The sequence below is a fragment of the Cricetulus griseus genome (assembly GCF_003668045.3).
Source record: "Cricetulus griseus strain 17A/GY chromosome 1 unlocalized genomic scaffold, alternate assembly CriGri-PICRH-1.0 chr1_1, whole genome shotgun sequence".
NCBI classification, from domain to species: Eukaryota; Metazoa; Chordata; class Mammalia; order Rodentia; family Cricetidae; genus Cricetulus; species Cricetulus griseus.
Genome location: NW_023276807.1, coordinates 14,492,075 through 14,517,488, shown reverse-complemented (window position 1 = coordinate 14,517,488; position 25,414 = coordinate 14,492,075). Strand labels below are relative to the sequence as shown.

General features: G+C 40.1%; 1 protein-coding gene across 1 annotated transcript in view; it reads right to left on the bottom strand.

The window, feature by feature from the left end:
- Prim2 (DNA primase subunit 2) overlaps window positions 1-25,414 on the bottom strand; it is a 193,002-nt gene that overhangs the window by 23,253 nt on the left and 144,335 nt on the right. Inside the window, exon 11 of the mRNA XM_027392835.2 lies at window positions 3,477-3,603. Coding sequence (XP_027248636.1) covers window positions 3,477-3,603 — 127 coding nt within the window. The remainder of the gene's footprint in view (window positions 1-3,476; window positions 3,604-25,414) is intronic.

The window sequence follows — 25,414 nt, the reverse complement described above, 5'->3', positions numbered from 1 at the left end:
AATAGAGGGAACTAAATAATTTTACAAATAACAGAACAAAAAAGGACACATTTCCAGTTTGTGGTTGAACATATTATGAGCTCAGAAGCTAAATAAGAAACCTAAATAAGAAAAAAAAGCTAATTAAACTGAAATCAACAACAACAACAGATAAACAGGGTCTCAGGGCAAATTCTGAAAAGCAGGTAAATACAGAGATTTATAACTGACTAGCAGAGAAATCCCCAAGCAAAACCTTTATCACAGTTAGTGCCACTGGGCAAACCCAACTGGCTGATGCGTGACCAAATTCTCAGTGTGAACACATCTAAGAGTGTTAAGGCTATTCTTATACTTTTATGAGCTTTATATCCAGAAAATCTACCAGCACCCTCACACAAGAGTTTATCATATAAATGAATAAATAAGCCAAGCTTCTGTAGAAGGAAGAGAAAGGTTAAAAACACCATCATATTTTGTTCTCCAGAAGAGACTACTTGAGCAGAGCCCTGATGGGTCTATTACAGCCTGACAATCTTGGGGAAGATGGGTATCCAGCAAGCTTATCTCACTCAAAAGACAGAAAGTCAGCAAAACACTGGAGAAGTTCAGTGTGAAAAGGCTGAACAAGCAGCAGAATGATAACAGCAAGGATGCTGGAATGAAGAGACCAGGTTTATATGCTAGAAAAAGACAGCATGCAAGAACAGATGGCAGAATAAGCAGAGAGACATGAATCCTATGCATTTTTAAAAGCTGCACATTAGAAATACTATAGAAATTAAGAAGGGTTTTGATGGGGATATCTTCCGTACATATGTTTCTTTTATTGGTTGATGAATAAAATACTGTGGCCAATCGGGCAGCAACATAGGCAGGTCTAGGTGATGAGGATGATTCTGGAAGGTGTAGGAGAGAGCAGTCGACATGTAGGACACCAGAGGAGTTAACAGGTCCCCAGACCTTTCTCCAGTAAGATAAGACCACATGGAAATACTTAGATTAATAAAAATGGGTTAGTAATTAAGACAGAGCTAGCCAATAAGACACCCCAGTCATCGGCCAACAGTATTATAATTAATACAATTCTCTGAGTGTTCATATGGGGCTGACGTGGCTATGGGAACAGGCTGGAGGGAAAGAGTGATAGCAACAGAGTTTCTCTGGGGGTTTGAAGGAAAATGGCCCCAAAGAGCATGGCACTAGTAGGAGGTGTGATTTTGTTGAAGTAGGTATGGCCTTGTTAGAGGGAGTATGTCACTGTGGGGGCAGGTTTTGAGGTCTCCTTTGCTCAAGCTTTGCAGTGTGATGCTCAGTCTACTTCCTGTGGCCCGCAGGATGTAGTACTATCAGCTCCAGCACCATGTGTGCCTGCATGCCTCCATGTATGGCTATGATGCTAACAGACTAATCCTCTGACACCGTAACCTGCCACCTCAATTACATGTTTTCCTTTGTAAGAGTTGCCATGGTCATGGTGTCTATTCACATCAACAGAAACCCTAACTAAAACAGTTTCCTTTATGTTGTTTCCAAGACACATATCTTACTGGTACAGGTACTGTGAGTGCCAAGATGGAAAACATCTATCAAGCAAAAAGAAATGGAAAACAAGCTGGCTCAGCTATTCTGATGTCTGAAAAAGCAGATGTCAAACCAGAAGAAGTCAGAAGAGACAAGTGAAGTCACTACATGTTAATGAAGAGAATAATTCATCAAGAAGATACAATTGTAAATATATATGCACCAAATGTTGAGGATCCCAAGTCCATAAAACAAACACTGATGAACATAAGGTCAAAATAAAATAACTCTGGTTCCCGAATTTTCATCTCTAGATAGATCACCAAACCCATAAACTAACATAGATGCTTCAGATTAAACTACATTATACAAAAAAATGCACGTAACATATTGACATTATTCCACCCAAGAGAAACAGAACAAACATTCTAGGAAGCAGCCATGGAGCCTGCTCAAAAGCAGACCACATTTTGTGCCACATATACTTATGCAGCTTGATTCATATATACAGTATAAAAACAATCAATGTAATTGGCTCCAGTAAGCTCATAGGGAGTGGCACTATAGGGAGGTGTGGCCTTATTGAAGGAAATGTGTCACCCTGGGGCCAAGCTTTGAGATCTCTTAAGCTTAAACTTGGCTCAGTGTCACAGTCCATTTCCCATTGTCTTCTAATCCAGATGTAGCCAGCACCATGCTTCCTGGGATCAGTAAAGGAATAGGGAAAACCACTTGTACTGAAAGACAAGTTGCTAACATGGTGCTGAAGGAATGGAGGAAAGGAAACATCGGGTTAACAAATAACAGTTGGAAGAACTTGTTGAGACCCCCTACAGAGGGAAATGGACAGAAAACGGGGGCAGAATCATCAACAGTGGAACATGCCAAAAATTTGCTAAATTGTTGTTTTCAGAGAGAACTCATTATATTGCTCAGGACACATACTGAACTCTGAGCTCAAGCGATCCTCCTGCCTCAGCTCCTCCTGCTGGATTACAGGCACTGTGCTGCCACACCTACCTTTAAAGTCATAAAAGGACAAGGTATGGAATGAAATCCTCAGGATTCACCTAGCATTAAAATCTCCCAGGTGACCTCTAAAGGATCACAATGGTGGGGCAATAATCTGAAATCTAAAAGGAGATAACTTCTTACTATAGTTTTCACAAAAAAAATGTCCTCCAACAGAAAAAAGAAGAAAACCTTTCGAATACCGAGGATCTGCAAACATTTCTCACTTGGTCATGACACCCGTCCGTTCACAGCATCAGAGCTCATTGGCCTAGGGTCACCTGACATGATCTTTCCAACACTACATCACAATGGCTACATCTGTCACCTGGCTTCACTGTACCAAATTGTACTATATCAGCTCATAGCATATAAAGCAAGGACAGTACACTGACACAGTATTATAGTATGTTGCTATAATTATTCTATTATTGTTAATCTAACTTAGAAATTAAAATTTATTAAAAGCTCTCTCTCTCTCTCTCTCTCTCTCTCTCTCTGTGTGTGTGTGTGTGTGTGTGTGTGTGTGTGTGTGTGTGTGTACAACTCAAGCAGACTGATATATACATTTGACACTGGGACTTGTTAAACTGCTTACTTAATCTCTTATATCAGATGACAGTAGTAAGAAAAAATACGCTGTTCTTCAGCATGTGGCCTTTTGAGCATTACAAAATGTACTATTCTGAAACTAGGGCTTTCCGGCATCAAACAGCTTTAAAACCCTTCTATCTTCTAAGACCCTTGCAGAACACAAAACAGGGGACAGCAAACAAAGAGAACTGGGAAGCCTGTTCCAGCACAAGCTGACCACGGCTGAGCGAGCTCAGTAATAAGACACATCACTGTCAGAGTAATGGGGCTCCACCCTGACACTGACACTGACACAGACAGGAGCTGCTACAAGTTAGGTTCTTCAGCAATGCAAAAACTGCTCACCAGCACCCAGCATAAGCACTTACCATGATAATCCCCCTGGCTTGGTGGATTGGTCAGGATAATCTTCATGCAACTGAAAGGCGTATAGTCTGTCCTCTTGCCTTCCTTTCCAAAGCTGTGACGGATGTTGTAAGAGTAACCTTTATCAAACTGAGAGAAAAAAAGAGACCAAGTCAGTCAATACAGTACTAATGGCATCAGCAAGACCAGCTAGGATCAAAGAGCTAAGTGATTCAGTGTCCATGGACATGCATACATGCATACTCTATGTATCTCCTGGGTCTTTTATCACACAAATATACTACACACACACACACACACACACACACGGTTTCTCTGTTATTGTCATACCCACTTGTCTATGCAGTTTATTAACAGTCGTTTTATAGAAACAATAGAAACCTTCTCAGGTAGGAAACAGTTACGGTTATAATCACCATGCCCCCCCATCCCCCCGCCAGTATCTAATGGGGAGTGTTCCCAGTAATCCCAGGGATATTAGACTAGACAAGTCAATGTCCACTAGTTCACAACTGGGTTTGATATTTGTATCTAACTTAAGACAGCCTCCCGTCTACTTTAGACAATCTCTAAATTATTTATAACAAGTGATATAATCTAAATGATATGGGAATAGTAATTACATTGCCGTTGTTTGGGAATAATAGCAATGAAAAACGTCTGTACATGGTTAGTACAGACACAGATTTTTCCCCCCAAACTCTTCAATGTAAGGTTCACTGAGTCTAAGGATGTAAAAGCCCAAAGCCATGGAGGGCCAACTGTTTATTGATTAATGATGAGAATAATCTATTGCGTAAAAGAATAATCAATTTGCCCTCCTTAATTTGATTTCAGAGACTACAGTGGGTAGAAACCAGTTTTAACCTCCCTGTCCTCCTCATAAACTGCCCTTTAATTTCTACATCCTAACTCGCTCTACTTATGAACTACCTCTTAAAATATTTAATGCCATCCTCTGCACTCCACCCCAGAAAACAAGCTGTCAGCAAATGTCTGATGAGTGGAGAGCCACTGCAGTTGCCTCCCACCTGGAATCCCTGCTTTGATGTTCATAAAAACAAGCTAATGGGGTGGAAGGGACTTTGGAATGAATAGGGTAAGAGGAGGAAAGGGGACTTAACAGTCATTGAAAGGCTCTTAGGTACCACCAGGCATACTGTTAGGTGCTTTTAAAGGTGCAATCCCATCTGATCATTTCAAATAACCAGCCCCCTATGATGGTACACAAGAGGGAATTGAAGTTCAAAGAAACGAAGCAATGTGCTATAACACAGACGTTAAACAAATAGCAGAGCTGAAAAGCATGTGGAATTGGGCAAGTCTGATTCCAAAACCCAAGTTCTTTCCAAAATACTGCTCTTCCTCAATAATAACATATTCAAAAATCATAGGGTCTAATACATCATTTTAGGCTGTAACTTATTTCTTTCAAATGATACTTCATCTTGGAGGCCGGAGTTGGGAGCAGCCCCTTCTTCCATACCCCGGTGGCATTTCCCTATGCGTCCCTATACTCCTCTAGGATGTTTCTTTTCACTGCATATTTGGTTTCCACTATGCTTGCCTGTGTTTATCTTATGGCTTATTAGCCTCTACTTTGTACTGAGGTGATGATCAGTTGCTCCTGGGCTATCCAGCACTATACCAGAATGCAAGAAAAAGAACTCAGTGCACAGCAAAGAACTCCTTGGTCTACAATAGCATTTGAAAGGGCATCATCCCATTTTCATGTTCCCGTTAAATGTTTCACTGTGACTGATGTTTGGTGATTTTCTAATTCCTCTATTAGATGATGTCCACAACCCACTAAGTCAAGCAAAGACAGACAATGTACTGTTGATAATATGTTGATTAAAGGGATATTCAATATGACAGAATATTAGGTAAAACACAACTTGGTGGAGGAATATAAATTAGGGTAAATTTCTCACATAATTATTTGGGTAAAACTATGAGAACAGCCAGGCATGATGGTACACACCTTTAATCTCGGCACTTGGAAAGCAGAGGCAGGTGGATCTCTGTGAGTTCCAGAACAACTAGGACAGTTACATAGAGAAATCCTGTCTCAAAACAAACAAGCAACAACAAAAACAAAACAAAACAGAAACAAAAAACTATGAGAACAAAAACAAAGTTTCTAAAATAACTAAACAGATGTCAGACCATAAAAGCCTTTAAATAATAAGAGGAAAATCTTAGACTATGCCCTGTTTTTACTACTCAGTAATCTCAAAGCTTTCAAAACGAAATTCTCGGAAGCTCTAAGTGGTTCACAGAGCACATCAAATGTTCTTCCACGACACCTAGGCAATACTTGCTAAGTCTTGAGAAGCCACAGAGCACACATAACGAGTCATTTCCAAAGGCCAAAAATCTTCAGAGTTCTGAATCTAACAGTCAGAGTAAAATGTCTATAAAAGGTCATACTTTATTTCCATGCTTCTTTAAATAAAATGCATATTCTGGAAAGCTTGGAGGGAAAGTTCTTGAGCAAAATTACTGAGTGTAACACTAAAAGTATTACACAGATAGAAATAAAAATTGTTATGGTGAGCTTATACACAGATGTGCCAGTGGGCAATAAACTGAAGACCTGAGTGGGCAGGACAGGTCTAAGTTTCACCTGCATTAAGTGAGCACAGGGCACACCATTTGTTTCCCCTTAAGGTTCTCTGGGAAAGTAACCCAGCAAATAGTGGGGTGTTGGAGACCCCAGGCTTTGCAGTCAGTACAAAGGATGTGATTTCAACTCTTGTCTTTCCTAATCCATGCCAAACCCGAGGTCTCTTCCCTTAAGTTTACATCGAGACTCCGCCTAGTCTTTGACTTGCTGATGCTGTGCCCCGTTCTATAATATGGCTGCATTCTCTCTCCTCTATGAGTTCCTAAAGACTGTTTATATTGCTTTAGTTAGTGTCCAGCTCTGGTTTTAATTTACCAACATTACGGTACCACAACTCGGATCTGACTGCCATCAGGTCCCTCATTCATAAACCACCAATCCAACAATCCAAACTGAACCGCTGTTTCCATCTGCACGCAGGTATGGATAATAGTCCACTGATGCATGATGAAGACTTGATTTCTAAGATTCTGAGCACAAATGCTGATGGACTGGATCATTTCAATAAGCTCATTAAAAACTGAAATCATTGAAAATGAAAAATGCACTTAATAGCCCTAACCTACAGAATGTCCCCACTTAGCAGGGCATACCCCAGAGTGAAAAGTTGTTGACTTTTGACTGTAGGCTGACTGGGAACCACAGCTCACTGCCCTGCCAGCTCCTTCATGAGACCAAACTGGAAGTGATGAGAATTTCTCCTCAGGGATAAAGCAATAATGACTTTTAAAAACATTTCCAAAACGTAAATGTCCTCGGCTTCTGCTACATTAGTATCATCCTGTCTACATTATAGCCATGTTTAACTTCTGTCCACTTTCCCCGAAGCGTCTCTCTATTTTTCTTTGTCTGGTCACTTTAGTCCAACGTATCAGGGAAACAAATAAGGTTTTCTGTCTTACAGCAGTAAGGATCATATATGTCTGTTTTCATAAAGTCACTGTAAGCTACAGTCTGCTTTGTAGAAAATACAAATTATATCACCACAATATTTCCCAGTGAGAGGGATGAAAGTCTGAATAACGAAGTTCACTAGCCTCGATGGATATAACTGTTTAATTGCAAGATTCAAATATATCTTGTACAAAAAGGTTATATGCTCAGATTTGTGTTAGTGTTTTCCTTTGCAATTAGAGCATAGTATCACCTACCCACATAAAGACACACACACACACACACACACACACACACACACACACACACACACACACACACCACTACAAAGGGGCAGCATATCAAATCCAGAGAAATGATGCAATGTTTGAAGGAAGACAATGGTCTCCCTTTCCCTCTTAGTGGTGTGTGATAGGCACCACCCTAGCTAGGTGACTTCATCTTGTAGATTATGATAAAGGTTCTGAATTAGAGCCCTAAAACAAAGTGGTTGCCTTCTTGTAACCAAACAACAAATTATTGACAGATTGTGTACTCAGCAATGCAGCAAGACGACTTTACCAAGGGAGGGCTATGTAAATTTCATTGTCTGGCTTCAGGTTATCTGTTTGCTTCTCAGCATCAATGTGGTTTCTCGTTAAGACACTGGATTTATGTTGCCACGCTATTCTTTCGAATGATCTACACACAGGAGTCATGTAACAAGAAAAGACAGAAGGAAAATGCTTTTTTTCTTTCAATTTTACCACCCTAGTAATGTTTAAAGGAAAACATCATTTCATGCTACAGGTGCTCTGGACAGCACAATAAATCTCTCATTCATTCTTAGGAATTTAATGTAAAATTAAAATGTCAGTAGTGAGTTGGTCAAACATGAAAATGTCCAAAGAACCACCAGGGAATGGCACACGGTCTGCTGAATACAGACTCATATGCTTCAGTCTGTAGTAAATTAGTGAACAAACCCCAAAACCTCACATGCATACATACACACACACACACACACACACACACACACACACACACACATGTGCACACACAGAGAGAGCACATTAAACTGTGAATAGTAAAATTATCTGTATCTCATATCAATTCTCACTTTAACGGATAATTTTCAAGCCACTTTGTAACTAGTTTCACAATATCACTGAAGTACAGAGACATGTCATTAACAATGGAGACACTTTTTTTTTGCAGATTTTTTTTATTTTTATTAGAAACAAGATTATTTTACATGACAATCCCAGTTCCCTCTCCCTCCCCTCCTCCCCTACCAACCCCCCCAACTAAAACCCTATCTATCACATATCCTTTCTGCTCCCCAGGGAGGGTGAGGCCTTCCATAGGGTGTCATCAGTGTCTATTGTATCCTTTGGGATAGGGCCTAGGCCCAGCCCTGTGTGTCTGGGCTCAGGGAGTATTCCTCTATGTGGAATGGGCTCCCAAAGTCCACACCTATGTTAGGGATAAGTACTGAACTATTATAGGAGGGCCCGTAGATTTCCCAGGTTTCCTCACTGAAACCCACGTTCCTGGGGTCTGGATCAGTCCCATGATGGTTTCCCAGCTATCAGTCTGAGGAGCAAGAGTTCCCCGATGTTCAGGTCAGCTGTTTCTGTGGGTTTCACCAGCCTGGTGTGGACCCCTTTGCTCTTCACTTGTCCTTCTCTGCACCTGGATTCCAGTTCAGTTCAGTGATTAGTTGTGGGTGTCTGCTTCTACTTCCACCAGCTGCTGGATGAGGGCTATCGGGTGGCATATAAGTCAGTCATCAATCTCATTATCAGGGGAGGGCATTTAAGGTAGCCTCTCCTCTGTTGCTTAGATTGTTAGCTGGTGTCATCTTTGTAGATCTCCAGACATTTCCCTAGTGCCTGATTTCTCTGTAAACCTATACTGGCTCCCTTTTTGATGATATCTATTATTTTGCTCTCCTCTATTCTTCCCCGTACATAACCTTTCTGCTCCCTCATGTCCTCCGCATCCCTCCTCTTCTCCCCTTCTCATTCTCCTAGCTCCCTGCCCCCTCTTCCAGTGCTCCCGATTTGCTCACGAGATCTTGACCCTTTCCCCTTCTCCAGGGGACCATGTATGTCTCTCTTAGGGTCCAACAAGGGAGACACTAAGACGTGTACGTTGGGTGGAGCTGTGAGAGGAGAATGTGTATCTGCATGGTAGTGTGCACAGACCACCTATCACTGTGGTCTCTTGACACCACCCGGAGACAGGACATGCATGGGGCTGCTGCTGGCATAACATAGTGCACTTTCCAAGTTTGGCATCTGTTTTTGTTCAGTGCTAGGGCCTCGGACACGTTAGGCAGACACGCCATTCCTGGGCTATATCCCCAGTGCTATGAGTGTATAAGTAAGAGAACACTCAAAGGTTATCATAAAAGGGAAAGCCTAAGGCTGAAGCTGTAGCTCAGTGGTAGAGTGCTTGCCCAGAATGCACAAGGCCCTGGTATGACCCCCAAAATGGGGGCTGGGGGTAAGACAGTACAGTAAATATAAGTATATAAACATAATCCATTATAATCATCAAGTATTATAAACTGTGCACAATTACATGTGCTATGCTTTTATCAACTGGCAACCACAAACACGTGAGTGCTGCACTAAGTATGAGAAACCACTATCATACATGGGGGAGAGGGGCAATATCTGGCCAAGATATCACTCTCTGGTGCATGATTGTGTATAGGACTAGTCAGCTGACTTTATTTGCTGGTGGATATCTGGGTAACAGAGTTTCTCAGCAGCAAATCTGGACCTCCAGTCTGTGCAAAACTCATTCATTGAATTACCAAACTTCTCAACTGTTTATCATGCATGGTGAAGGACACGAATGAGCTTGTCCCAATATATTATAAAGAACAAATGTGCCTTAGCTGTGTTTAGCAATCTACCAAACTCCACTTTCATGTCTGGGCGCATTTAAAAATTCAATAGATAAAACTGCCATTGGTACTACAGAAGCAACTGCCTTATTTCTGGGCTCTAAGAGAGCAGTTGAGGGGAAGGAGGAGACAACGAGGGCAGAGTCGTACATTCACATATAGATGGCTTCTGCTCACAGGGCAAGTAGAATACTGGATATGGTTTGCCATGTGTTGTGACTGAACCTCGGGTTCAGTATCTAAGGAGAGAGAGAGTCAGCATAGGACCCACTAAGTCTCGATGAAGGCGAGACGTTCTGAGGACAAAAACCCCTTGAAGACAGAGATTTTGTCTATTCTGTTAAATTCTGTGGCTTTTGCACCTAGTTGGCACATAAGTAATAGCTCTATAAATAACAGGCAGAGCCACATGGACTTGCTGTATTCTACTGTTTTAATCCATACAATTGGCAGATTTCATGTACTTCCTCTTGTTGAAATAATAAAAAATGTAATATTTTCTCATTCTACAACCTCTCTTACGGGACTGAGCTTTAAAAATAAAGAGTGCCATCTTTTTAAAGAAAGAATGTGTGAAGGACTGGGGTAGAGTAAATGATTTGCCCTTGCTCCATCTGACAGCTCTGGGCTCCCCCTCCTTTCTGCCTCGTGCATTAGAGGCACTGAGTAAACAGTTGTTTACTGTAATGAAGACAGGAATGACCTTTTTTGACATCTCTTAAGACGTGACTGGCAAGGCAGTGTCAATTTTCCTGCCTATCTCCAGAGCTTGACAGTAAACTCCTATTACTAAAGATAACATATACTCAAACTTGGGAGGTGGCAAGCTTGTACTTACCCGGAAACAAATGATTTCCAGACACAACAGAAGAGAGGCACAGATAGACTCACACCAATTATGGCAGGCCTTCAGAAGCTCCAGCCAGACAAAATCTCAACAAAGAAAGAGGAAGATGAACACAATCCCACCAGTAGCTGAGGAACTTCTGGGTTTTGATAGCTACTGGGTAAAGAAGGGTCAGTTTCCTCTAATGACATGACTTCTAATAGGCTAACCACACACCAGGGCAGGGCTCAACCCCAAGGCTAGCTGGGAAAAACACACTGGACTTGATGGGGAAAGAAGAAAGAGGAGGAGGTCTCAAAGTTGAATGGGAAGGGACGAGAGAGTGGAAAGAGTACAAGGGAAGGAGATGGGGCTAGTCAGTGTGTTTAAAACACTTCGTATGAAATGCTCATAGAATTTTTTTTACATCTAAAAGCAGTCACTCAAATTCTAATAAGCAGTATTTTACAACAGCATTCCCCATATTCTGATCACCACTGTAGAGATAAGGTAACAGAGTAATGTGATTAAGGTAACAGATTATCTCACTAGGTCTCCAAGTTCGGTTTAAGTTTGTTCCAGCTATATAGAAATATACAAGTTTGTATAGGTATTAACATTCTCCTACAGTACTTAATTATGTTAAAGGATTCCTTCCCTTAATTATGACTGTTTTAATTGTTTCTCTATGCTGCATCACACTTGGATACACTAAGAAAAAAAATCAATTGCTTATAATTTTACCTCAACAGTTTATTTGACTATATTATTATGCATTGTGCAAAAATGCTTCTCTTCATGAAGCACACACATGCATATTACCTTTAAATACATACATGTGAATAATGTTCCAAATTACCATTCTGCTATAGAAATTTCTGTTGTAGGTTTTGAGGTTACTGTTTCATAAACTCACTATTAACAGAAATTATTTCCCAATCTGTTTTCAAAAAAAGCTGTTCCAAAAAGAAAAAAAAAAAACCTCCTTATATCGAATAATAATTCAACTTTAATCATTGAAGTAGTGAGATACTACCAACAAAGAAAGCCGGGGATAACTGCAAATCTAAGAATGGAGCTCTTCCTGGACAGCTTCTGGGATCACGAGCCTATAAGCCTCTTCATATGTAGATGAACTGTCATTGAAATTCAAAAGCTGCTTCAGATGTCCTCTAAGGCACACAAATGAGCAGAAGCATAATGAGCAACACAACACATGTAAAGCTGCAGGAATAATATTTGGAAGTGCAGCTTTAAAGGGTAATTTGTTAAATACTAATAATCCCCAAATCAATTTGTCTCTAAAGAAATATAACCACAATATTACTTTTGAAACTTGAGTAATAACAGACAATGAGGTTCTCACCAAGCAACTGTATGAGACAGTTTACACAAATGCTGGAGAGTCTATCTATCTCCTCTCAGCATCACCCAAGCAAGTCACAATCGACAACATGTGCTCTTCAGACCTGTTTTATGCACGAATAGAACTAGTTAAAAGGCTTAGGTTCCCCTACTGAGTTGTGTTACATCCAATCCAGAGATGCTGGCCTGTGATGCAGGGGCATCCCTGCTTCCTGTGCCCACTATTATCCAGAGTAAAAATCTTTTAAAAAAAAATATGAACTAAATTCAGTAGGCGTGCACATAAACATACAGTGGCTTCCCAGATCTCAATGTTTTCTTGGTTCATATCATCATTTTCTGCTCCTTCTTTCTGTTATGAAAACATCATGTACCATAAACCTACAAAATGCACACGCCTGCTCAAGAAGCACAGGCTTCGTGGCTCCTGAAGGGAACAAGGTGACAAGGTATGCAAAGGAAGTCACCCCAATTCTGCCAGGGGAAACCCTGTACCCAAACCTCTCTCCCTCAGCTGAGCCTCCATTCAAAGCTGAAACAAGTAATCTCAAATGCCACACTTTGGCGGCTGCTCAACACTATTCCATTCACCTGGAGAGTCAACAAAGCCAAATAAAAAGAGCTTTAATCTGTCTTGTTTGTTTTTGCAGCACAACACTGACAACACCTGGTTTGTTAATTAAACTTTGTCCTTAAAGAAAGACAGCAGAGCATTGTGCTGGACACTGGAGAAAAGAGGCAGAAAATAAAAAAGATGGATTTCTTTATTTCAAAATTCTGTTTGGAGACACAGTTGTACTCACAGATGACAAACCACATGAACACGGTGTCTCAACAGGTAAGATGACAGTGAGAGGCTGACAAAGATGCAGGACAGGGGCATGGAGACTCCTCCCACGGGGCTTACATGAATTAACCGACACTCAGTTCCACCTTGATTGCTTATACAATCTGTGCATGTTCTGAGTTGTGGGTATGAGCTTAGGTCTACTATGTAGCTAATTAGTAATGATAGTTTCAATTCCTTGCATTTCTTACGGAAGACATGAATATGGTTTAGTTCTGTCTAACAGTGTCGGGGGATAACAGGGAAAATACAATCTTAGCCATTTCCTCACTGACTTTTGCTTCAATAATGATTTAAAGTATATATGTCACCTCTAATTTTGCCAACCTAAAACTCAAAATAGTAATGCAATAAAATACAAGTTTATGCAAACAAAATCTTTTGACAGAAATAATAGATACTCTTAAGGGAAGTGATCCAAAGAAATGAGAATTGCCTTTCATGAGTTTTTATTTGAGTTTTTGATACCTCAATACAGGAAAACTAGAGGAATATAGGCATTCTTTTTGTTTTATCATTACATAAATCAAGTCGTTTTTTCCACACACAAAAGTAGGTTGGTGGTGGGGGAAGAGGGACTGGGGTGAGGGGAGGGAGAGGGAGAGGGGACTTACATGTGAAACAAGCCTGTTCCCTAACTTGAATTAATAAAAAAAAAAAATTTCTATTTGAAAATTGCCAATATGCACATCCTGGATTCAAAAAATATTGAAATAACATCAATTTGATAGTAACTTTAATAAAAAAAATTCTTCTCATTGTAAAGCTGAGGAGACTATACTTTTTCCTGACAGGTCTCACTAAAAACTTATAACCAGTGGGAATACGCCTCCTCATTAGTCATGAGACAGTGATACTGAACTCAAACTAAATGATAACCTTGAGTTCATGGGTCCAAATCTGTGCCTACTTCCGGCAAAGCTGTTTGAGCTGTAATGATGGATGCTCATTCACTTGCTTTGTTCAGAGAAGCATTTTACATATATTTTTACACTTTTATATTTATTTTGCTTAAATGTAAGGTTATGAAACAAACCCAGTTCCACCTTATACATAAGCAAATGGGGGCTCTGAGCAATAAAAGTATCTCATGAGCTCTGTACCATCAGGGAGTCAGTTCAGCTGAAGCTGCACTCACATGTAGTCTCTGTACCTACCTGTGAATGTGGCGAGGGTCAGAGATCCAGTTCTCCCCTTCCACCCTGAGGGTCCCTGAGACCAAACTTGGGTTACCAGGCTTGGCAGCATAATAAGCCTTTACCTGCTGAGCTGTCTCACTGACCCTGAAAGTGTTAATTTTCAACGTTGTGTTAATGGGTTACAAATCTGAATGTGAAACTGAAACCCTACCCAATAATATATTGCTCTTCCCATTTCCCAGATTGAGGAATAAACAGCCAATAGCCAATTGCTTCCTTCTAGAGCAAATGAACTGAACTGAAATACATTCGGGGCAGTATGAATGTATTAAGAATTATGTGGCTATACGATTAGGTTTACCTTGTGCAGGTACAAAATCAAAGCTGTTCTACCAGCAGATACTAAGTGGTATGAGGTTTGACTTTCCAAGAGTATGCTTGGTAGCTGCAATGAAATGCCATCACATGGGCATATGAGGCTTGAGCTACCACACAGGTAAACATTTTCTTTTTCAAACCAAAAGGCTCTTTTACTTTTAATCAGACAATTAAGTTCATTCTTGAAAACACAGTGAATAGTGTATTTGACCCCAACTCCTGCAGCTCCACAGACAGGACAGGCCGCAAAGCCACCAACCCTTTACCAGAATCCTAAGAATCCATCTTTTCAACATTCAGCACCCAAGTATTTTGTAAGGTTTGTAGAGAAAAATTACCTAATTGATAAAAGACAATGCTGCTTGTAGGTTTTATAAAACCAGCAAAACAACTCTCTGGGATGGATGTCCTAGATTAATGATGATGGATGGGAAAAAATCATCTTTCATGAACTCTAAAAAGCAAAGCGGAGGTCACAAAAGGAAACAATGAAAACCACATTTACTCTCATCATCAACCAAAAAGTTGAGACAGTGGCACTTGGCTTTCACTATCAACCCGTATGAAGCCAGAGAACTCTTACAAGGCATACAGCACAGCTCCATCACACCATGAGCTCCGATTCCTAACATTTTCCTGGACAAGCCTAGACTACCTGGTTTTAGATATGTCACTGTAGCTGGGCAGCTGCTGGGATGACTTAATGAACTAGAAAGATGATTTCTCATGCACACATAATTCACTTTCACGTCCTAAAGAAGTGAATGGGTAAGAATAGCGAACAGAGTTAATCAAAGCAAAGGGAGCCCAAGTGAGAGCTGAAGGCCGATGACTTCACCTTGGAATTTCACATTAAATATGGATGTTAAAATGTAAGCTTTTTTCATTCAATTCACCTTGACTCCTACAAATTTATATTCAAGTTATATTTTCAAAAATACCAAGTTCCAGACAGTAAGCATGCAAGAAGAAAGAAAACCCCCACATATAACTTTTAGGCTTAGAAAACTCCATTACTCACCAATAGTTTGTTTTCAAGAATAATCAATATTACATTCTTGCATCACTCATTTCTAATTAGTCCATTAACTCAAACAAGAAAATCAAAAAACCAATGTTTTCTACAAATGCTGCCTGTTGTTAATATTGAAACTTCCTCCTTCTCTTTTCTGAATATGCACATGCGTGCTAACTAATTACCAGAACTTAGAGCAAATGACAAAGCTACCAAGCACAAAGCTCCTTCACAGGCCTGACAGTACTCCACACTTGGCAGAGGTTATCTTTGCTCCTCACAAGAACGCACCCCAAGCTGAGGTGATAGTTGCCATAGATGAATGACAACACAGACAAACCCCAGTGTAGCAAAGATGACCTGACCGAGATCGGGAACGAACACAAGCAAACCGCAATGACTCTTACTGTGCTCCCATGGAAATAAAAGGATCGTTCTAAACTAAGTGCAAAATGCAGGCCACAACTTAGAACTTCATTCCCAGAGATGTGACTTAACCATGGAGCTGCACACACATAAGAGATGTTATCTCTTTAATTTGCTGGGAAGAAGGGTATGCACAGTTCTTCAGACCTTCCAAGATGGTGTGAGGGCCTGGCTGTGGTCTATGGCTTTAGAGCTGGGGTTCTTTCTAACATTTAGGCTTTGATGCTAAGACAAAGTTGAAAGAACGTGTGCTGCTGCAAAGCACCTGGACAGATACACACTTGAAGACTGTAGCTCGGGACCGAAGACTGTAGCACGGGACCAGAAGACTGTAGCTTGGCCCTCTCCATTGTATCTCAGGCTCATTTTCACTATCCACTTAACATCTATGAAACAGAATCTTACATATACTTTCCTTTACTGGACAAAAAAAATAAATAAATAACCTACTGAAATATAAAGTGTGAACAGTTTTATTCTATCCCATCTTTAATTCCACAGTAGTGTTTCATTTGTAAAAACAAAAATTCCAAGACATACAAAAAATAACAATGAAAATGTGGTTTAAAATAAGTATTATTAACTTCCCCAAAACGTTAGCACAAACCTGCAGTTATTGCACTCAAGGCCTCTTCCTACCTTGGGCTGGGTGGTCTAATTTCACCTAAATAATAAGGTGGAAACTCTAATGAAGAACAACCTGTGTTTATCTTTATAATGACAAAGTCACATTACTTACTCCATGAGGACCACGACACATTAAATGGCATCACTGTTGCCTATCTGCCTACTTATGCACCTAAAGAATTGTGTTAAATCCAAGTGTTCCACTTCTCATGGCCAAATACAAAGTTCTTACAAATTCTCAGAAAGTTTACAAATGGTACAAGCCATTATAACACAGGTTCCCTTTCAAACAAGGCTCGAAACACACTTGATAATTCAAGAAAAAAAAATACAGTGATGAACTTTGCTACTACAGTACAATGAAAAAAAAAAAAAAAAAAAACAAGAAGTGCAAAGGATGACAATTACTCCAATTGTAATCAGAGAGCTTTCATCCAATAACTGATGGAAACAGATGCAGAGACCCACAGACAAACATTAGGGGAGTCCTGCTGAAGACAGGGAGAGGATTATAGGAGCCAGAGAGGTCAAGGACATCACAAGAAAACCCAAAGAAACAACTAACCTGGCTCATAGGAACTCAGAGTCTGAACCGACAACCAGGGAGCCTACATGGGACCAACTTAAGCCCTCAGTTGTGTAGGTTGGTCTGTTTGTGGGACTCTTGGCAATGGGAGCCGGAGCTGTCTCTGGTGCTTTAGCTGGTTCTTGGGAACCTATTCCTCTTGCTGAATTGCCTTGACCAGCCTGAATACAGGGGAGGTGCTTGGTCTTGCAGCAACTCGATATGCCATGCTTTGCATGCTATGCCCATGGGAAGCCTGTCCCTTTCTGAACAGAAACAGAGGAGGAGTCAGGGAGGGGGGGAATAAAATGAATGGATGAATTGAATAAAATAAGATAAAATAAAATAAATGCAAAGGAGCAAATAGGAAAACTGCAGGGATCAGACCAAATATTCATGCACCCTTCCTCCTTGGCTTTGGACAGAAACAGTAAGGAAACAAGGCAGAATTGCCACTGCAGTATCCTTCACTGAAGCCCATCAGGAAGGACAGCCTTTGCTTCAGAAAGCCGGGAAAATCACCCTGACTACAAGTGTCTGCAAATGCATTCCAAAAGTTCCTCCCAGATAAAACAGGTAAAGATTAGAAGTACAATTAGGAGTGCCTCCATCTGTACCTCTAACAAGCAAGGGATGAAAACAGCACAGGGCAGAAGGAGTCTTGCTTTTCCACCTAGTGCAGAATAAACTATTTCATGTCTAGCTGAATAGCCACAAGTTAACTGGACAGTTTTTGCTATTGACAGAGTAGGGAGTGGTCAGACTCAAAAAATGAAAACACAAAAACAGAACCAACAACCGTCTTTGGTAAGACTCATACACAAGAAAACTGTAAATGCAAGACATTCAGTTTCCATACATCTTTCAAGCACTATCCATAAGTTTACTAGATAATCCCACAGGTGTAACTAAAACATTAAGACACTTGTCTCTGTGATTACAAGTTAGAGAAATGCAGCCTTTGCTGCTCCCACTCTTTGTGGTCAATGCTACCTCTTCAGTCTTCATGCTGCCGGTCCATGGCTGACCAACCATTGCCCTCTGTAACAGCAAACAGTATCTTACTGCTTTCCTAACAATTACTGCAATATTTCTAATGCTTGGGTTAGATGGCTGATAGAATTAAAGGTATAACTGTGAACAGTTTGACTACAGAAAACAAAACAAAATTGAAAACCTACTTTGTGCAAGGTACAGGTCTAAGCAATTTTCTAGTGTGAACTTCATTCAAGCCTTTTGGGCAGTTACTAGTAGGATCTTCATGTCATAGGTGAGGAAACTGGACTATGGCAAGATTACAGCTACTGTCTGATAGAGCAGAATCTGAACATAAGCACCCATCTATTCTCAAAAATTATCTCTAGTTTATAAGATAAAATTATCTACTCCCTCTTTAATTATTCAGAAAAAGAAATAGAGGAAGAAGGACAATTAAAACCATGCTATTTCTCACTGAGATGACAGAGCAACAGAGAATTTGTCACTCAGCACTAAAAACAAACAAACAACAAAACAGCACTAGTATGTCCATCCTAGGCTTGATTCTGCTAGACCAAGCAGGAGGCCTGTAACTTTAGGCAATTAACCTAACTTCTAACTTTTTGAGAATCCAACTCAATCTATAAAATGAGATTTAAAACTACTCTGTTCCCTGTGAATTATATCTCAGGGGAAATCAATATTCAGGATGACCTGGAGAAGGTTCTTTATAGACAAATTCTAGCTGATAAATTTAGAAATAAAATATTAGCATAATTGCTTTGAGAAGACCATTCTATTGCCAAACCATCAAATGAGACACCAATGGTGAAGGCCATGGCCACTATTATGCCCCCACCCCACCCCAGGTGACAGAAAGTAAAACACAAGGGTGAGTCACTTAGGGAGGATTCTTTGCTAGCTGGACCTAGCAAAACTGGCAGGAACAACACAACACCAGAGATGTAAACAAAGACAATGAATAAAGTATCTTATATACCTGGCTCATTTATAAGTTAACAGACTAAAAACAAGGGGGCGGGCAGTATAGAGAGCCTGCTTAACTGCATGGGTACTTACGGTGGCTAATTTTGTGTTTTAACTAGAATATAGGTGCTTGGCATTTCTGCATATGTCTGGGTGTTTTAACAGGCTGGGCAAAGTGGCTTTCACTTCCCAATGTGAATGGGCATCTTCTTCCTATGTGTTGAAGCCTAAGTCAAATGTTAAAGAAGGACAGAACCTATGCTTCTCCCTCACAGCCTCCAGGGGGGACATTGTCCTGCTCCTGTCACTAGCCCTGGCTCTTGGGCCAATGGCAAAAACTAAACTTCACCACTGGCCTTCCTGGGTCTCCAGCTGGTAGACAGCAAAATCTGGCATTTCTCAGTCTCCATAATCACAAGACACAATTCTCCACAATCACTCCCTCTCTGTGTACATTATTCTGGCTGCACTGCGTGTTGCTGACCCTGTTTCTTTACAGAATTCTGACCTACACAGTACCACATAACCATGGCTTGGAATAAGTGTTGAGGTTTTTCTACTTTGCTTTAAATCAGATAAAGCAAAAGGATAAAGGACAAATTCAGTGTAGGAAAGGATAGACAATTGTTTCATATGATGAATAAGTGGAGATCTGTGTTTATGTATGTTTGTTTCATGTTAAATTTTTAAGAAATATTTCTACCCTGTTTCATAAACTATTATTATAAAAAGCATTGATTAAAAGCAGCTACAGCATACATGATAAATGTCAGTTTGAAAAAGGAAAGAAGTTAGGAATCCATGTTCTAAATTAGGAGCTGGCGAACTACAACCAGTGCGTAAATTGAATCCAGTTGGGCAGGTAAGAGTCATGTCCAATCACACAGGTCCCGCCTGTGGTGGCTTCCTGCCATAGCTGCAGAGTGGCTTCAACAGAAGCCAAAATAGCGACTGGCCTCTAAAGAAAGCCCACTGACTCTAGTTTAAATTCTGTATTTTCATGGTCGCCAGACATTGGGAGAATATCATCACAAGGGAGACAGGAGCCCGTGGACCATGAGCTCAAGGTAATTCTTGAAACAAAAGTGAATTTGAGGTCAACATGTCCTAGGGGAGACTCTGTCTCAAATGGAAAATAACAATACTTTAAAGGTTTTAATTGTTTTGTATTTTTTCATTTTAAACTTTACTAAGGATTTTTGCCTAATCTAGTTTCTCACAAACACACACCCTCATCAAGAAAAGCTGAGTAGTTTCATAATTTTCTCCTAACACGGACAAATCATCTCATAGGTTCTAGGTTGTTATTTGCTACACTGGGCGTCTATATGAAAGAAAACAAAGTCAAAACAGCAAAGAGGTAAAAAATAACCAAAGAGAAAAATTTTAATTTTGAAATACCATTATGTTATTTCAAATTTCCCAACTTTCATAAAATAACTTGAGGGAAGGAATGCATCATCTGGCTTCAACACCTTACAACCAAGGGTGCTTCTTTCTTGTTTGGGAGGGAGGAAGCAGGGTAAACACACACACACACACACACACACACACACACACACACACACACACACAACACAACACGCATTCACACACACACTCACACATACAACACAACACGCATTCACAACACTCACCCACAACACATACACACACCCACACATACACAAGACAACACATACTCACACAACACACACACACACACATTGCAATTTCCTTCCTGTTAAACTGGAAAAGAACAATGTAGACCCAGAAGCCATTTTCTTTTCCAAAACTAAACTTAGTTATGTTTTCAGCAAGTAATTTGAACAGATTCTTTGACAGCCTTCAGCTTAAGTTACATAACTTTGGATTAAACCTGTGAGGTGATTAGCAAGTTAGGGCCTGAGCAAAGCAAGGTTGCAGAGGAAAACATAAAGGCATGGGTGAATTTAATATGCAAGTGTACTAGCTAAAGGGCATAATTAAAACTACATCACTCCTTTAAATCTACATAATTATGTCCCAAAGACATTCTCATTAGTATATTCTACTTTGTCACTAAATCAGAGTTTCATGTCTACATGGTCAGGAAATAAACATAAAATTTTATAGCTAAGTCAAATAAAATGTTTGCAGAACTCAATGGCTAAACTTTACTTTTACAAAGTACTAAATAAAGCCCATCTGTCAACCATCATTACTTTAAAACAAATTCATTACCCAAATATAAGTGGGTGAGATTTTGCCACAAATTTCTGAGGGAAAAGTAACTAGACATGCTTAACAGGCTTTTTTTTTTTTTTTTCTGTTTTGAAGACAGACACTGCTTTTTCTGATACTAACTCAACTTGAAATGGCTACTAACCAGTATTTCCTTCACTGTACATGGATAATTGACGTTCTAGTGATAAGCCTGAAGCACTGCCCAATCCTGAAGTACACTATAAATCATTAAAAGTATGGAATTATGATTGGTTATGTTGGGTACTGAGTGCACTTCATTATATTCTCATTATTTTGGCATTAGTAATGTAGCTAGGATATATAGGACAACTGTCCAACAAGAAGCTGCTATACTCAAATCAGCTGCACTAATGGAATATTCTTATGGTATAGTCGATTGACTATATGCATCAGGGAAATAATTACTTCCCTCAAAATTTGGGGCAGGATGCTGGAAAGAGTGTTACTGAACATTCAGTCCCAGGACGTGTAGGAATTATAACCCCCTGTTAGGAAAAAGCCTGTGGTGGCCTTTCTACTTCTCTACTTCTACTGACAGTGATGAAGTCCTCTGAGACAAGAGCCTGAAATTCAGCTATGAAGCTATCACAATGGTTTAGACTAGCCCTGTGGCTGTAGGGACTGAAGGTACAGTAATTGTGTTGGTCAGCTTTTTATTACAACAGCAAATACTTGAGATATCGGGTGACAGAAAGGCTTCTTTTGGCTTACAGTTTGAAGGTTCCAGTCAGTGATGCACTTACTTATGCATCCTGCTTATGGAGCTTCAGTGAGGCCACTATCATAGAAAGCAACAAGTGCTAGAAGAACGCTACCTCATGGCAACTAGGAAGCAATTGACCAAGAAGAGGAAAGGGTAGTTTCCCACTATCCTCTTCCAGGGCCTGAAGACCTCCTGCTAATAGGTCTTCAGTCTTTACCACCTCCCAATAGCAAGTGGGGGAATCCTCCATATCAAAAGAGAGCAGTGGTACACATTTAAAGTTAAGTTAGACCACTCTTGTGACTGCACAGGTATAAAAGAAAGGTGCAGCCTGAAAACATCAAGGTTTTGGTATGAACCCATCAAAACAATGTAGTTGTCATCCCCTGAGATGAACTGGAAAAGACAGGGATGATTTGCACCACAGACTAGGAACTCAGGTTTAGAAACCTGAGATGATCTGTGAACTGCATTTATATGATTCAGAACATAGATAATACACACTTAAAAATTAGGGTCTAGGACTCAGGGAAAATGCTAAGCTGAATTCAATTAGGAATCACAAATTTATATATGCATTTAATTTATAAAGTGAATGAGATCACTGTCCAGCATAAGTGCAGGCATAAAGATCAGGAACTAAGCCATGCCCCGGAAGCCTCAACCATCTGAGAAGGATACTGCTCTGCTCCAGAGATGCTGAGCACCAGCGGCATCTGTATCATCTAAGATCTGCCTATCAAGTGTCCTGGGAACTCTGCTGACTCAGCTCTTCAGGTTCATCACTCAGGAAACCTATCTTTGCTACAAATGTAAAAGATGGTTTCTGTAAAGCCTGTCAGAAGGGACCATAAGCTAAGCAGAACGTTAGATACACTTTGGAGAAAGGTACAACTTGTAGATTAAAAACAAACAATAAGAACACTGACATAAAGCCAAGGCAAGACTATGAATTCACCACAACAAGGAAAACACCAACCTTCTTTGGACATTTGATACTGTAAATAGAAGCTCTGTGTCTCAAAGAATATACCTTCCATCCCTTATTATAGATGATTGCAAAGCAATGAAGCCCACATGTAATTTCTCAGCACCCAGCAGGAATGCTTTCACTGAGATTTAATAACATCCAGCTTCTACAAAGATTGAACATAAGAATCATCCACTTGAGTAATGATTTTATGTCTTTAGCCAAAACACAGTTTAAAAGATCTTTGTGATGTTACCAACAGCTTTTATAATAGAAGTATACCGCCGCTCAGAAAACACTGTCTCCCAACTCTACATGCTCACACACTACCATCATTCAGGGCTCAATTCAAATACTAACTTCCCCAGGAAGCCCTCCGAGTCCCCTGGGTGAATATACCATTTCATTCTTGAGCTTGCTCTCATTCTGTTATTACCACATTGTACTTCACATTAAATGGAAACTTAGGGGCAAGCAATTTAGATTCTCTGCTAAATAGCAGACACTGTGAATAAGTGGTATAGGATGAATATTATCATATACAATCACCATATAAATCCCATCATTATCCTTACCCAAGGCATGAGAAACTCAAGTTGAGAACAGACTTACGCAAAGTCACACAGATTATAATGAGCAGATGAGTCTGAGCTCTGATTTGATTCTAAAGTATACAACCTCCCAACTACACTATACTGCCATTCAAATCAAGCCCAATTACCCTACTCAAGAGACTTGTGTTTGTTAAGTTATAAAAAAAAAATCTGAGTACTCAATAAATGTTACTTGAATATAAAATCAAAATGCCTGCACCTCTCAAAGAGCTTATAATTAACTGGAAGGTAATCCCCTCCCCCGCCTTTCCCCGCACCTGTCTTATGTAGCCTTGTTTACCTGGCTTCTAACTAATGAACGGATTTATGTAATTTTCAGGAAAACAGATACAAATTGAGATAATCCTAGATTTTATATAAAGACATATATTGCATGAACACAAAACTAGGGTAACATGGGAGATTAATAGCAGAGAGGAGGGTGAAAATGCAAGGATAGGGTTACAAAGAGATATGCTCAACTTATAATAAATACTTGTTTGAAACATCTCTATGTAACAGTAACATATGTCTGTGTATTTACATATATACAAATATATAATGACAATTTTTAATAAATACATAAAAGTCATAAAGAGATACTCTGTGAAATCTTAAACTGATTTTTTCATAAGAAGCTGCATATTTAACCACATCTTTCCCTAGGAGCACCAGGTAGATTAACAAAACTGACCCTCGACTTCAAAGGTTAGACGCAGTTCCATTTCATCATCAGTCTAATCCAAAGGGACCACTGGCATGAATAAATGGCTGAAGTTGAAGTCTTGGGTTAGGGTGAGTCATAGCTCAGTAGTAAAGGGCTTGCCGAGCATGCACAAGGGCATGAATTCAATCCCCAGAATGCATCAATAAAATAAGTAAGTTAAAGGTACCTAATTTTCATAAGTACCCAAGTAGGGGAAACAGAATAGATAGTTATGGATGGGGGATTTGCAATGAAAGGATCAACTGAGGAGAAGAAGGGAAGAGGGGTTATGAGGGAGGAAATACAGGGGGGGACAGCTAAAATTAAGGACTACTTGAGGAGTAGTATGGAAACCTGAAATAGTAGAAGTTTCCTCTCTCTGTGTGTATCTCTGTGTCTGTCTCTGTCTCTCTATGTCTCTGTCTCTGTCTCTGTCTCTGTCTCTCTCTCTCTCTCTCTGTGTGTGTGTGTGTGTGTGTGTGTGTGTGTGTGTGTGTGTATGAAGGTGATCTAAATGAATCACCAAATAATGAGGAAGACAGAGCTCTAAGTAGACATCACTTGTCACCAAATGAAGCTTTCAGTATCAGGAATGGTTTACATCTAATTGAGTTGTTGGCCATAGGGGTCCCATGGGAACCCCCAAACAACCCAGGCTGTTGCCAAGACTAGACTGCTCTCCACAAATGGATGGCAAGCCCTTGTTACTGAAAACAACACCTAAGCCCTTGTTACTGAAAACAACACCTACACAACTCTCTGAAAATGGAAAAACCAAACTGGTGCCTTCACCCCTATGTACTAGTGTCTGCGGTACAGGAAGGTATTCTGCATGGTACCCAAGGAGAAACATAAACACCAACCCAGTCACAAATTTATAATGATCTATAATAGTGTCCTGCCTACAAGATATGCTAGTATAATGGTGGCATACAGCTTGTAGGACTAACTAACTAACCAATGCTTGATTTGGCTCAAAAACTAACTATCTAATGTTTGATTTAAGGCCCACTGCAGGAGAGGGAACCCATATCCAACACTGCTTGGGTGACCAAGAAACTGAAACTCGATAGCCCAAGAACCTAAGGTAAAACCAAACACTACTGTTTACTACAAGAACATTGCTATAAAATGGCTCTTAATGACATTCTGCTAAACTCATAGATC